The 16,056-nt window shown below is 33.4% G+C and overlaps 1 protein-coding gene across 9 annotated transcripts in view; it reads right to left on the reverse strand.

Moving 5' to 3' along the window:
* Positions 1-594: 594 nt before the first annotated feature.
* The window catches only part of PTBP2 (polypyrimidine tract binding protein 2), a 92,294-nt gene continuing 76,832 nt past the window's right edge, over positions 595-16,056 (reverse strand). For 3 of the 9 annotated variants that reach the window (XM_002810578.6, XM_054530962.2, XM_054530963.2), the window contains 6 exons: positions 11,247-11,401; positions 9,728-9,761; positions 9,222-9,314; positions 2,450-2,666; positions 2,269-2,346; positions 595-2,098 (listed from right to left, as the gene is read on the reverse strand). In XM_002810578.6, coding sequence (XP_002810624.2) covers positions 1,966-2,098; positions 2,269-2,346; positions 2,450-2,666; positions 9,222-9,314; positions 9,728-9,761; positions 11,247-11,401 — 710 coding nt within the window. In that variant the 3' untranslated portion in view covers positions 595-1,965. The remainder of the gene's footprint in view (positions 2,099-2,268; positions 2,347-2,449; positions 2,667-9,221; positions 9,315-9,727; positions 9,762-11,246; positions 11,402-16,056) is intronic. The other 6 variants (XM_009247563.4, XM_054530955.2, XM_009247559.4 and 3 more) reach the window with 3 other exon arrangements.

A 16,056-nucleotide genomic window follows, 5' to 3' on the forward strand; every position in this document is an offset into this window, starting at 1 on the left:
AGGCAAAAGCAGACGATATGCTGCTCTTTCTTCCCAGTAACATCAAGTTCTTTTTGTTAACTCACAAGGTAGTCTAAGATTAGTAAGAAATCTTTAGCAGACACAAAAGATGAAAGATGAAACTGCAGCAAGAGAGCATGGCAAATCCAAAAGATCTATTAGTGCATAAATCTACTGGAAAAAAAAAAAAAACAACAAGAACAAAAGAGATAGAATTAACAAGCTACAATAAAAGTTATGTCTTTAAAGCAGTAGATTATAACAGGGTGGGAAATGTTTAATATGTGTCCTCCTGAAAAGCAGTTACCATCTTTTAAATTAAAAAAAACCAGCTGGTATATTTTCACAGCATCTAGATTTATTTATGGTATAAAGCCATAGAATTGTAATATTATTACTCCTTTCCCACCCTGGCAGAGAATAAACATGAATTCAGAAGCACAGTGGAGTGAAAACAAAGAAGAGGAGAGAGAAAAGGCAGCAGAGAAAGACAGAAAAGGTGAATATAGAGCTACAGAAGTGTTTATTGAGCATGCTACAGAGGTAAGCAGAGTACACACAAAATGAAATTAAACAACCATCAAACCTCCCAACTTTGTTAGAAAATTAATTTTTAATTGTGCCGCTTTCAAACTATACTGAATTTTACATTTCTAAAGATGTAAAAACTCAACTAATAGAAAATATACATGACCATTCTGTCTACATAGATAACAGAATCTATGAATCTTGAAACTAAGTACATCAATTTCAAAAAGTATTGGTCATTTAAACAGAATCAACAATTCAGATTGACAAGAACTGTTCAAATTAATTTGACCTGTAGATTCTGAGCCATGTTTTTATTAAAGTCAGATCTATTCCTAAATACAAAATATTTTGAAGATTTATTAAAACTGAATATTACAATGCAAGGTAAATTAAGACTAAAGGCACATAAACTTTGGTCCCACCTGGTTGTCAGTTTTAGAAAACTGCCACAAAATTAATCTTCCTGCATATTTTCGCAGTACACTTTCTTTATCTTTGAAAAATACATGCACCAGTTCCTGAACTAGCTAGACCAGTCTGCACATGCTCAGAAATCCACAACCATATTCCAAATCTTAATTACAAACTAAGGATGGCAATATATATTTAAATGCACGTAAGTCATGTCAACTTCAAAAACATCTACGAAAAATATTCAGCCACAAACAAGACATTACTTAGTGCTGACATTTATATGATACGTCCCACAAGAGTGTGTACAAAAAGGTTAAGATTCCACAATGCTTTCCACATAGGGCTCAAACTTACAGAAATCACTTTGTTGTCTTAAGAAATTAATACTCTGCATCTTGTTAATTTTAACTAATGCCTACATTCATAACTGAATCTAGACCAGAATTGTGAGATACAAAAGGCCAATGTTGTTTTCAAAGCAATAAAGCCTAAGGTAGTAAAAACTAAAAATGCTGCTTTATTCTTTCAATATCATGTATCTTATTTGATTAAATAGAAAAAAAGGTGACAAGCCAGTAATTCAAAATAAGTTCCAAGCAGGAGAAACAAAAACTTAACCTTTTTACACACCCCTGCCTAAACATATTTTAATTCCCATATAACAGTGTGCCCTAAACAACCAATTCCTTTTTTCTAGTAAATGCACAATAGCAACACTAGTTTTCCTTTTTAAGGCACGTATGTCAACTAAGTTGAAAGAAAAAAAAAAGCAAAATTAAACAGAAATTTTAAAGACAAAATGGCTTCCCTATAGAACAGATGAAATATAGCAGTTAACAACTCTGCCTTTACGTATGCCATTTCATTTTATAACCAAGGAATGATAACAGCATGGAAAAAAAAAAAGAAACCCCAAAAGAAAACAAAAAAAATCAAACTCTGGTCCCCACTTTTCTGAACAGTCAAATAGGTGATGACATTGAACAATGTGATTCACCCCCAATCTTCATCTTCCCATTTTTAAATTGTTGACTTGGAGAAAGACACTCTCAGATGATGGTTTTCTCCAAGGTTATAATTATGAAGATCAATCAAGGCCTGAATAGCTTCTTCTACTGTTGCCATCTGAAGAAGAGCCATTTTGTGATCTCTTCTGAAACAAAATTATAAAATTAGATACTTTATACAAATTAGAAAGGGCTTATTAAATACTTGAATTTTGGCCATTCCAGAATCAAAAATTTCTATAAACAAAAAGAACAAAAACTACTTAAAGAAAAATTTTATCAGGTCACTAATTTAAAGATAAGGAAGCTTGCTTACTGAAAAAACTTAAATGCTTTCACAGTGCCCCCAGTGTTAGCGAACAGTGTTCGTAGATCCTCTTCTGCTACTGATGGACTAGGAAAATTGAATGGGAAGAAAAAGTGAAGATTAATAATAAATTTCGTATTTTATCAAAATAGAATGTATCTCCTTAATACACTGTAGCTTATATACTTACGGGATATTAGATAGGTGAAGAGTGGCAGAAGGAGGAAAAATGTTTTGAAAATTTTTGGATCCAGGTTTCTTAAAACGATGCAATGGGGAATTACCAAAATCTTTTGTTAGCCCTTGATCATCAAGTCCCTCTCGAGGTAGCTGTACAGTCTGATGTTTAGACAGAGTAACACGAATAATTTTTCCATACATTTTCTGTCCATTAAGATGATTCATGGCTATAAAAAGAAAGCATGTCTATTAACAAACAATATCAAAGCTCAAAACAAACATAATTCTTTTAAAGTAACAGTTTAAAAATTTGAATTTTCTTATGATTTTAAAATAAATCACCAATTTACCATAGCCATTGGTGACAAGACTTAAGTACATTTTCATTTGTACTAGACAAGGCATTCTGGCAAAAAAGCCAGCTACTTTCATAGAATGAAAATCCAGATTATTAATATCTATCTTCCTCAACAATCCTGCTAACAAATTATATAGTGAGCTACACTAGAAAGAAACTTGATAAGCATCCCTAGCTCTTTTTCTCCCTTCTGTTACACATCCTAATTGCTAAATATTGCGATAGCCTTCCTCCTAATTGTCCCTCAAATTCATGATCTATTTCTCTACTTTTCACTGCCATTATTTTTTATCTGGATAACTCAGTCTCATATTTGTCTTCCTGTTGGATATTTTTTCCAATCCATTTTCTATACAGCAGCTTGATGACCTTCATAAATTACAAATCTGATCATGTCAATACCTGCTTAAAACCCTTAAGGACAAAGTCGAAACTCATTCTTTAACATGGCTTATACCTTTCCCAGTCTGTACAGGTTGAGTATCCTTAATGCAGAAATCTGAAATCTGAAATGTTCCAAAATCCAAAACTGAGTGCCAACATGATGCTCAAGGGAAATGCTCATTCGAGCATTTCACATTTGGGAAGCTCAACTGGTATAATGCAAATATTCCAAAATCCAAAACTTTGTCTCTACCCCAGAACATAGTGCAGTGTGTGAAAACAGAACATTACATGACTATTTCTTGACATAGCTGCTGGATCATTTTTAAACTAATCGAACTGGTGTGATGCTACAAACAGTTATATGTTTTATTCACCAGTCAAAATAACTAAAAAAGACCATTTCTAATATGCCATGCACTTTGGCTAAACTGAAGGTCTAAATGACTATAATCAACTAGATAAAAACATTAAAGTATTAATAGTAGATGCCGGGTGCGTTGGCTCACGCCTGGATTTCCAGCACCTTGGGAGGCTGAGGTGGGTGGATCACAAGGTCTAGGAGTTCGAGACCAGCCTGGCCAATATGGTGACACGCCGTCTCTACTAAAAATACAAAAATTAGCTGGGCGTGGTGGCTTGTGCCTGTGGTCCCAGCTACTCAGGAGGCTGAGGCAGAAGAATTGCTTGAACCCAGGAGGTGGAGGTTACAGTGAGCTGAGATGGTGCCACAGTGCACTCCAGCCTGGGTGACAGAGCGAGACTCTGTCTCAAAACAAAAACAAAAACAAAAACAAACAAACAAAAAACAGTAGAGTTACAGATAAAGACAATGCAGAAGATCAGGAAATTGAGAATAGAACATCCACTTTCAAAGAGTTTCTAATATAAAAAGTATACTACGGTATACATTTTGACACAGACAAAGAACTGGTTAAATCCACGAATCTCATCATACTTACATGTATAATAAACCAATTAAATATAAAACAGATCTGAAAAGGATAATGCTGTCAAAATATGAGGTACCATTCAGAATTAAATTCTTATTTTACCTGTAACTTCCTTAAATTTTTCTTATGATAACCACTAGCCATTGAACTTACTTCCCTAATTTGTTTTAAAAAAAAAAAAGAGTCTAGTCTTCCTGATTGTCACTCCAGTGTTATACACTTTAAGTTTTCGCAGATTTTTCGCCAAGGCTAAGCACAGAAAAAAACCAAAACAATCTTCTCACAAGCCTGAATTTTCTCATTTGTTTCTCACACTGCATTTCACATACTTAATTTCATATACTTGCAAATTTACGCTTACACCTGTAAAACCAATTATCTACAGTGACAGTACATAAAATCCTTTTACAATAAAACCCAATGAATTATAAAATTTTAAAGTTCTATAACTGTTTTAAGTGAACAAACTTTTGTTTAGATAAACTACCTCAGACAAAATGTGTTATTAAGTGTGAGTTTGAGAAATAAAGTGATATAAATAAGTAGACTTAAGGTTGTCAGAAAAAAAGCTGTCTAAATAAAAAGACAGCACAAACAGCAGAGCTTTGAGATAATGGAGGGAAGGAATAAGAAAATAAAAAGTCCCAGGCATAGTAATTGCATACAGAACAGATGAGTGATATAGAGGAATGGGATTAAAATAAAGCAAAATAACCAAACAGCTACCTCAGCAAGTAGCCAGGTAACGAGAGAATTCTAGCCAGCTGATTGCTGACAATAGGATCTGAAGTGATCTAAAGGGGAAGGGGGAGGATAATTAGAATACCAAAATATTTAACTAAAAAAGAAAACAGAAGCTTTGTCAAAAACTGAAAGTACACAATGAGTAAACAGAGCAGAAGGAAACTACCTGAATTACTAACTTTAAATGAATAAAATTTTAAACAATGTGAATCTTACACTTTCAAGTCTCCTATTCCAAGAAACATGGCATAAATGGACAAGGCAATAATAAAGAAGGAAAAAGTCAATGTTTCACAATTGAAATGGCATTTTTGATTGAATATAATTTTTTACCTTTCCCTTAATCCATCTATGAAGGAGATATTAATGAATAACAGAAATTTTAAAATACCTCAAGAAATTTACAGACATAGGTGGTGTTTATATGATGTGGAAACTGGAGCTTTATCAATGGTTCTCCCCTTTATAATTCAAAAAATACTTTTTTGTGTTACCACTCTCATTTTTTAATCAACCTTTAGATGTTTGTCTATTTTTTAGTCTTTTCAAAGAACCCAACTTGTGGCATGTTTTTTCCTCTCAACTGTCTTTTATACCACTGATTTCTAGTCTTGTCTTTAATATCTCCTTCCCTGGGGGTAACACTGTTATTCTTAAAGTTAAAACTTCCCATCAAGACATCTCTTTCACTGTACCACATATATCTAAATTTGCATATAGTACTTTATCGCTTAATTTTTTTAATATTCCCATTAAAATAACTTCTGTCTGGGCAACACAGAACTCATCTCTACAAAAAAAAAAATAATAATAATAAATTAGCCGGGCAGGTGGTGCATGCTTTTAGTCCTAGCTACTTGGGAGGCTTAAGTGCAAGGATTGCTTAAGCCTGGGAGGTCGAGGCTGCAGTGAGCCACAATAGCACCACTGCACTCCACCCTGGGGGACAGAGCAAGACACTGTCTCAAAAACAAACTTTTGACTCATGCAATACTGAGACTTATTTTTAAATCTCAGGATACAGATTTTATATGCATCTTTTTGTTATTAATTCTAACTTACTTGTGCAATAGAGAATGAGGTCTGTATGCTACTCTTTGAAATTAGCTGAAGCTTGCTTTATGGTTTAGTATGTGACTGATATTTCAAAAATGTTCCATATGCGTTTAAAAATTGTGTTGGATGCGTAACTTAGACACATAATTCTGTTAAGGTAATTGTATTGTATCATTTGTATCTTTGTTGATTTTGTCTTTTTTTGGTCAGTTTGACATGTAATTCAGAAAGGTGAATTGAAATCCACCACTATAATAGATTTGCTCAAGTCTACCTGTAGTTCTATCCACTTATTATTTATATATTTTGAGGCTATTTCACTAGGCACACATATACATAAACTGTTATATCTTTCTAGTGAACTAAATCCTTTTATCAATTCTCTGTCTTAAGTTAATAAAGGTATTTAAATTTTGTTTTGCTTACTATCTGCCCAGTATATTAGTATCTCTTTACATCCTTTTCCTTTCAATCTTTCATATCCTTCTGCTTTACATGTCCCTCGTAAAAAGTATATAGGTAACTTTTTAAATACCAAGTTTGACAATCTTTTTAGTTGACAAATTTATTCCTTTACATTTTTCACTATTACTGATGCATCAGAATTTGATTCTACCATGATTTTTAATTTTTCCCTATTTTTCTCCATATAATTTGCTGTCTCCCTCTCTTTCCCTTGTTTTGTTTTGGAGGATTAGATGTCTCTTTTATGAAAACAGCAATACCCCAAAGTGTGGCAATTACTCATTACTCCATAACAGTGGAAGTGAAAACCAATATATACAAAAATTGTTCAAATATCATAACACCAGAATGATTTCCACTCACTTTACAGAACATTTTGATGTAATTTTGTAAAGCACAGGCTTATTATAAACAAGAACTAAGTTTACTTTTGAGACGGCGGCTATATATTTAAAGCAGGCATTTAAAAAAATAGTTCTTGAAACATGAACTGGAGAAACTAAATTATTTTACTATGAATAAACTATTTGGCATTTTGTTAGAATTTATTTTAATCTTTGGAGATCAATATACTACTTTTAAAGATGAGAATTTACAAATTATACAGTATTATTACCCAATAATACTCTAAGAATAATTCTAAGAGTATTAATCTTTGAAAACATCTTCATGTTTGCAAATTTTAAAACTCTGGTCTGAAACAATTTAACATGGCCTGTAAGATTTACAATTCCATTCACATTTAAACATTACTGAGTATCTCTTGATTTTCCTTGTCATTTATTTTTCCCATGTTACCTCTTAAGCATAAAGACAACTGCCTATAACACAAAGCAATGAATACTCACAGAGTCCCCTTGAAAACCAAAAAGAATAAGAATAGAGTACAGAAACAAAAAAAATGTTTTGGCCTCATTTATTTGTTCTCAATAGTACACCATAGAGTTTTGTGTGGGAGTGTGTGTGTGTGTGTGTGTGTGTGTTTTAAAGGAAGTGATGGTGTCAGTACGTATTTTTATGGTCACACAGTTCAAGAAAGCAGAATCTACCTAGCAGCAATGAGAAACGATGAATTATTTACCACTACAGATAGTCCAAAAATTATAAGCCCTACTAGCAAGTCAAAACTTTAGTGACAATATCTTATAAAATTGGGGATAAATGATTTACAAATTTAAGTACTATTAACTGAATTGTGTCCTCCCCAAATTTATATGTTTAAGTACTAACCCCCAATGTAACTGTACTTAAAAACAGGACCTTTAAGGAGGTAATTAAGGTTAAATGTGGTCATTAAGGGTAGAGCCCTGATTCAACAGGACTAGTATCCTTATAAGGGGAAGAGACTCTTCATGCACTTGCACAGTGGAAAGGCCACATGAGGACACATGGGGAAGACAGTTGGCTGCAAGCCAAGAAAGACCTCACCAGAAACAATCTGCTAGCAGTTTCATCTGGGACTTCTAGACCCCAAAGTTTTATTTCTCAAAACTTTGAAGAAATACATTTTTGTTGTTTCATCTACTCAGTCTACGGTATTTTGGTTACAGCAGCCCAAGCAGACTACAAGTATGGCAAAAAATTAAAATATTACTTAAAACAGTCTACATAAAACAAAATCTATCTGGAAGACCTGAGGTAATTCTACCACAGGTAATTATCAACCATAAAGACTATGCACTCCTTATTTAAATGACACAATGCCACCCATACCTCAAACAATTAGGGAAAAAAATGACATATTTGAGAACACTCCTATTATGAAGTACTGTTAAGTGCTACTTACAACATATATGAAAGCAACAGCAATGACTATTCCAACCAGAGTACAGAAGTGCACACAGAGAAAGAGGAAAATATGTACTAAGTATCTTGACATAATCAGCACTTTCATATCTCTTTAAGACACATACCACCATTTTAAAAATGGACAGCCAGATGGATAGTTTTATACCTCATCTGAGTTGCTAAGACTATTGCCAAGAAACACTAAAATTCAAACCTATTATGTGTTTGAAATTCAAAATTTTCTATGTGATGTCAAAGGCCAAAATTGGTCTAGTATAGCAAGTTGTTCATCTCTGAGCAAAAATACACTCGTCCTTACATCAAAAATGGCAAATTTACAAATTAACAATGTGAATACAATCAGTCTGAGGCACCATTATCCCTGAATCTCAATGAACAGAACTGTAAGAACATCCTGGCATTTACAGTCAATCACTGGTGTGAATGTGCAGGTGTGTTCTAGATTTATGTATTCGACTATGTATGAAGTCAAATGACATAAGTTTAATTAAAATAATCAATTACTTATTTAAGTAATGATACAAAGTGTAACTTGACTAAAGTACCTTTTAAGATTCCCAAAGGGATTAACAACAGTGTTTTTAGCACAAGCTTTTCATTTTGTAAGAACCTGGTATCGCAAGACTTTAGAAGAATTAAAATAACATGGCATTAAGAAGGATTCTATGGAATATATGAACAGTTAGCCTCTATTAACAAGGAGTAGCTAGAATAAAAATCACTATGAATCTTCAATATAAATGATATATTCTCATGTAAAACTATTATTACAATTTTGAAGCTAAAATCTTTTCCTATTACGAGTGGATCTGAAAAACAGTAGGAGGATAGCAGAAAAATACAAATATGTTCATCACATACAACTATTCACATTAAAATGACATTTTGAGCCCTGGCCATTAAAATAAATAATTTTTTACTGATGTAAAGGAGTTTATTTTTATTCGCAGATTCACATTATGCATTTGAAAGCAGAAGTGAAGATGTATAGATAAAATATAGTTTAATCTTACCAAGTTGTGACTGGTTTCCATCAGCCATCTGTATTAGAGCGCTGTCTTTCTTATTGTACAAAATCTTCACACGCTGCACATCTCCATAAACACCTTTTTTGGAGCCACAGAGAGGTAATCCAAAAATGGAATTAATTTTACGTGAAAGTCACCTAAAGATTATCTTTCTGACATATCAATGAAACATTCAGACATCAACATGATCACTCAATCTCATCATTCTCACAAATGAATAAAGAAGATCAAGATTTTGAACAGTGAATTTTGAAAAGAATAATTTTTGATAAACCCTCAAAGCTATGTGAATGATATTAAATTAAAGACCATGCAAAATAAATTAGCATGCATTAAAACAAATTTTGTGTCTATGGAGAGTTTTAAATAGCAAAGAAAAATAGCAAAAGATTTACTATTCAACTTTAAGCCAAAGTGCTAGCTACAAATAAGAATTAAGGTGAAACAAAAATCAAATCAATAATAAAAGTATAGTGCTAACAATAACATACCGAAGAGGGTAAACAGACTTTGGGGCGTAACCATCTTTAGAAGGAGAGAAGAGCAAGCAGCGTAAGACAAGAAGAGAGAAGAGTCGAGGAAGAGCGGAGATGAACAGATCATCCATAACGAAGGGTGGTTCCCGCAGAATGGTGAGGTGGTCATGGATCATGGTTCAAGGCGGTTAATTGGGGCAAGTTGGTCCGAGGAACATTTGTTCAAGCACAGAAGCATGAACATAGGGAATGGAGACAGGGAATGAAGACAAGGACAAGGAAAATAAAGGATAAGACAGGGAAGGGAATGGGCATTTGGGAAAAGACAAGGAAAGGGAAGGTGAACACACAGGGAAAAGGATGAAATGGGGAAGGGAAACAGCAATGCAGAAGAAAAAAATAAGGAATTGGGGAACAAAAACAAAATAAAATATAGGTCAGTACATAGGAAATGCAGGAATTTGGTCAGAAAATGGTTGGTTTATGTACTGTATAAGAAAAAACTGAGTAAAATGTAGTCATCCAAGACAAATATGGGTAAAGTACATCTATATCAAAGAGTAAATTACAGCATTTCATCTCAACATAGGGAAGGAAAGCATGCATAGGAATTTTAAACTTTGAACTTTAACTGCATAAGCATGGCTGGTTATGAAATGCAGGCAAAAGTCTTAAAATAAAAACAAAGGCACTCTGATTCAAACATTTTAGCATGCAGAACTGTGAATGATAATAGTATTAAATGGATAAAATAAGCTAATGTTCATATTAACAGAGGCCAATTAAAAATGAAACAAATATTCAAATTAGACATCATAAACTGATACACTGAGCTTCCCACATTTCATACCAGCTTTCATAGCATTCAAAATAAAATATACCAGACATAAAATGTACAACTAAAGAAAATAACTTAGCAATAAATTTTATTTAACTGGGTGGGTGGGGGGAGGTGGTAAGGAAGGAAGGGTTGGGGGAATAAAGTTAAAAAATATTTTTAGAAGACAATGACTAATAACTGCAAAGAAAAAATTACTAAGAAAGACTGGAAGAGTGCCTCGTCAAGATCTTTGGAAGAACCTTCAAAGAAAAATGTATTAGAGTAGTTCACATAAAATAAGATTTAAAAAAAATGCAATGACATATAAGCATGAAATGAACAAGCAAATAATTAGAAAAGGCAAAGAGCAAAATTGTTTTACAGTTAAATTTGCAAATTAGATCACATTTGACTTTGAGAACAACAAAAAGATAAGCCAAACTACAGTACTTCACCATATTTTTCTTAGGAAAAATAGGTTAGGTTAAAAAATATACATATATAGATATAGATATAAAGAGACATGACTGTTTAAGGAAATAAAGTATTACCTAAACAATATGTAGATTTTATTCAGAAGCAGAAACATACAGAAAATACTTTGACTAATGAATGTACATAAAAAGAAAGGCAAGTGCAAAATGAAATAAACATGAAAAACTTTCACGAATGAAATGAAGTTAAAGAATAAACATTAGAGATTATTTTACTAACCTCTTCATTTAAATTGCTAACCAACAGGACTGTATTGCCACCAGCTGAGACTCCAGGCATACCCACTCGGCCAGCAGCAGCTGCAGCAGCTGCTGCAGCAGCATTTGGAATAGCCAAAGGACTCAGAGCTCCTGGAACAGCTGCAACAGGAAGCCCTAATTTTAAAATAAAGCATATTTTACGAAACACACACAAGTCGTTTACAAAAACCAATTTAAGCACGATGGCTGCATGGCTTACGGCTGACCATTCCAAATGGTTCCTGAAAGTTAATTTTTATAGTGTTTAGAAAAATTGCTGATGTGTAGTAGAGAAAAATAATTGATTTCAACAAAACCATTATTTGAACTAAAGTACATACCTGTATTATGTTAAAATATCAAATATATAATACTCTATTTCCTCTGGAAAAGCAAACAAAGCATGAAGAATATAATTCCAAGTCACAGGCTTGGAAAATTCACTTCCATGATTTACAGTAAAAGGCCAAATGTAAAGAAGTATCAGTTTCGACATAATGGTAATTCACTTTTTTCCGCAAGTGCTATCTTCTTCATAAACTCACACTTGAAATCAAATAATTACAGCTTATGAAACAAAGGTAGTAGTCTTTCAGCTCCTAGAGACAAGTCACTCTGAACAGCATTATTTAATTCATGCAAATAAAGAAAATCTTAGCAAAATGTGCTTGCCTTAATTATACACTCAAGTAATTATAATGAATACAAGTTCCTTCAACACAACACTCTCCCAGTTGAAAGAACAAGAAACCATCAAAATACAACACAGATTTTGTTTCAGTATTTTCCTATCCTTTCCCAATCTATGTTATCATTTCCTTCTTATTGTTCTAGTTTCCAGTCTTATTGCTGTCCTACTATCTTTAAGTCACCATATTTTCAGTCATTTATTCTAGACAGAATTTCCTTTTGTTAGCACCCTTCATCTACTTTTCAATTACCAATCAACTTGGAATACTTTCGTCCTTTAAATTCTTACACACCCAGCTTATTTCTCATAAATACTGGTTCCCTCAAGAAATGAATTATATGTTCTTTTTTACCTTCCCAACATAAAGGAACAAACACCCAAACTAAATGAATTTGATTTCATAACATACCTGGGTAGAACAGGCCCTTACCACTCTTGTTCCATAAGTTCACATTTTATTCTTCTTTCTTTCCAGCTTTCTGGTGCATTTCATAAGAATCTGCTGTTACCTTTGGTTTTAGAGCTCTTACTCTTTTAAGTCAAGTTTTTGATCTTTTTACTTTATAGAAATTACTATGACCTTTCATTGGCAGTCTGAAGTGCTCTTTAATATTCACAATCCTTAACCTAAGTTTTTGACTTATAAAACTTTCCCCTCCATCTCTTTTTAATTCAGCCTTTATCTCTTCTGAGAACTCTGTCAGTGGCATGTTTCTCATTTAATACTCTTGCTCTTGATCAGTTTCTTTTCACAGCTTTTTGCCTGTACCTTTTTTTAAGGCTCTCCTTTTTTTTCTTACTTTGCACCCTTTTTTTATGGCTATACATTTTGTTTTGGAAGATTTCCAACATATACAAAAGTAAAGAGACTAAAATAATGCACCTCTACGTAGCCATCACCCAACTTTAACAATGATCAACTCATGGCCAATCTCATTTCATCCCCTTTTATTCTTAAAGTAAATCTCAGAAATTAGGATCCAATTTTAAAATTAAGAATTCTCATGTTTAATACTTACTAATGCACAGTAGTCTTCAGTGTGTCTTTGAATACACCAATGTGAATCTTTTCAACCAAATATTCTACTATATTACTAACTTTTCCATGTTAAATACTATACCTCTCACTATCCTCCCCATAAGTTGTTCTCATTTAACATTAAATGGATATGTTCACTTGTTGTCAAGTATACATTCCTAATTCCTAGGCATGCATTCCTACACACAATTTTTTTCTTGCAGTCTTGAGAAGTGACCTCCCTACACTGTAATACTATTCGTCAGTATTTTCAGATAGCTCTGATTGAATGCACAGAATATTGAACTAAAGTTGACAATACAATTATTTATTAGTAGCAGAAACTCCAGATATAGTCATTATATTGTTGCATCATTCTCCTATTTTCCTGCCTTTAGTTAGCTACCTTTTAGAAAAAACGGTATCTTACAAATTCTATTAAATTCCATAGTCTGTATGAGATCCAACTGATGGCAAACAAACAAAAAACGACCAACTTCAATATGGCATGCAGAGGAAGTTCAGTACCAAGCCTCAAATTCCCTTTTTAACAATAAAAAGTCTGTTTTTAAAAAGTCCATCAAAGATATTTGGACTAGATCTTTGCCATAATAAAAAAATTAAATCACTTTAATTTCTGGTTTCACTTTTAATTCTAACAGGAAGAAGTAATTCTAAGGGTCCACTAAGCCAAAAAATCTTAACTGAGGAATTATAATTAGTTACCAAAATTAAAATAATCTAAAAAATCTAATCACTAGCATTTTCTCTGTACATCTCTTGACTCTTATAACCATTTACTGTTAATTAAAATACTCTGTATCTCCTGCTTATTTAACTATAATTGTCTTAAACAGTGAAAAAGTTCTCAAACTTTTTGGTCTCAGGCCCCCTTTATAGTCTTAAAACTATGGAGAATCACAAGGAATTTTTGTTAATGTGGGTTCTATTAATGGTTGTCATTTCCGAAATTAAAACCAAGAACTTTTTTTTTTTTTTTTTTTTTTGACACGGAGTCTCGCTATTGTCCCCCAGGCTGGAGTGTAATGGCAAGATTTTGGCTCACTGCAACCTCCACCTCCTGGCTTCAAGTGATTCTCCTGCCTCAGCATCTCGAGTAGCTGAGACTACAGGCACCCGCCACCATGCCTGGCTGATTTTTGTATTTTTAGTAGAGATGGGGTTTCACCATGTTGGCCAGGCTGGTCTTGAACTCCTGACCTCAGGTGATCCGCCCGCCTCAGCCTCCCAAAGTGCTGGGATTACAGGTCTGAGCCACTGCACCTGGCCAAAACCATGAACTTTTTAAAGCACACAAACACACATACTATTAGCCTTCAGAGTAATACCACTGTATGCTATTAAGACAAAAAGTAAAAAAAGGCAAAATACACTTTAGTATTACCATGAAAAGTAATATTAACTTTGTGGGCCCCCTATGAGGATCTCAGGAACTCTCACAAATCTCTGGACATTTGTAAAATGCTACCAAATATTCACATGCTTTGTACATATGGAGTGCTCAAAAATTACTAAGGAATTTAAAAGATACATTTCCTCACTTCAAAAAAAAAATGCTGTAATATATGACATATATTTTTTAAAAGAATGCTGAGTTAATTGACACTCCCAAATTTTACAGCTCTCCGTCATCTCCTACTCATTTTTCCCTCTTGAAATCTCAGGAAAAATTATAAATTCATAAAATATATTAAAAAATTATCAATCTATTTAAATTCAGTATTGATCTAAACATACCAGCCTAAGGTTAATACTTTATTTTTATGAAAAACTGCTTCATATCTTGAGATACAACCCTACCGTGCCACTATACATTTAAACAATCTAATGAAAATTACTTACCAAAAAAATTTAAAGATGGTTAAAAACATGTTAAAGAGAATTTTAAATATTTAAGACATAATTGTTTTCAAAATACATTTTTTTTTCTTGAAATCTGGGTTTTCCAGTAGAGATAACTTGGTGGTATAATACTGTTTAGAACATCAAGCCTTATCATGGAAAAACAGTAATTGAGAATTAAAGTAATTAGTTAATAATTAAAATAAATTTATAATGGTAATTGAGAATTAAAAGTCTAGGCTAAAGCTTCCCCACCCTTTATTTTTTGAGACAAGGTTCGCTCTGTCACCCAGGCTAGAGTGCAGTGGCATGATCATGGCTCACTGCAGTTTCTATCTTCTGGGCTCAGGCAATCCTCCCACCTCAGCCTACTAAGTAGCTGGGACTACAGGCATATGCCACCACGCATGGCTAAATTTTTATTTTTAGTAGAGACTGAGATCTCACTATGTTGCTCAGGCTGGTCTCAAACTGCTGGCCTCAAGCAATCCTCCCACCTTGACTTCTCAAAGTGCTGGGATTACAGGTGTGAGCCACAACACCTGGCCTAAAGCCCTTTTTAGTGTGATAGATCTGAAACACACACACACAAAAAAAAGCCAGAGAATGCTACCTTTTACTAAACAATCTTGTACTTTAGTAAAAATAAGACTACCAATCTTCTAGAGAGAAAAATTTGGGCTCAAAATAGATGAATTTACCTCTTTCTAAGGAGGTAATAAAAATCTTACCAAAAAAGGGAATGCAAGGTGTGAGGTCCCCACTGTCTGAATGCTAATTCAGTCTCCTCACTTGTCGATTTACTTCCACCATTCTGGGCCACCTTGTCAGATAATCTATTATGTCCAATGATCCTTCCTTTTACACAGTTCACAGTATGGTGTAAGAATGCTTTAATAGGTAAGAAGAGCCACCACCTGTCCTTAATGCCACTCGTATGTATTTCTCTTTCATTATTTCCTCCCCTCGGCTCATAACTTAGAAAAACTACTTAGGCTATCTTTACACAGTTCTAAATCACTGGAGTAGTCTAAGATTTTCCTGGACTTTTAAAGCCTCTGAAGATTCTCCAATTTCCCTCAATATACTTTTGTCTGAAAAATTACTTTGTCAATCAGGTATTTTTAGGTTTAATCTAAATGCTGTCTGCTGCAATAAAAATATAAAAACCTACAAAATATTTCATGATGCATTATTTATATCATAATTAATACATTC

Source organism: Pongo abelii, chromosome 1 (genome assembly GCF_028885655.2).
Source record: "Pongo abelii isolate AG06213 chromosome 1, NHGRI_mPonAbe1-v2.0_pri, whole genome shotgun sequence".
Lineage (NCBI taxonomy): Eukaryota > Metazoa > Chordata > Mammalia > Primates > Hominidae > Pongo > Pongo abelii.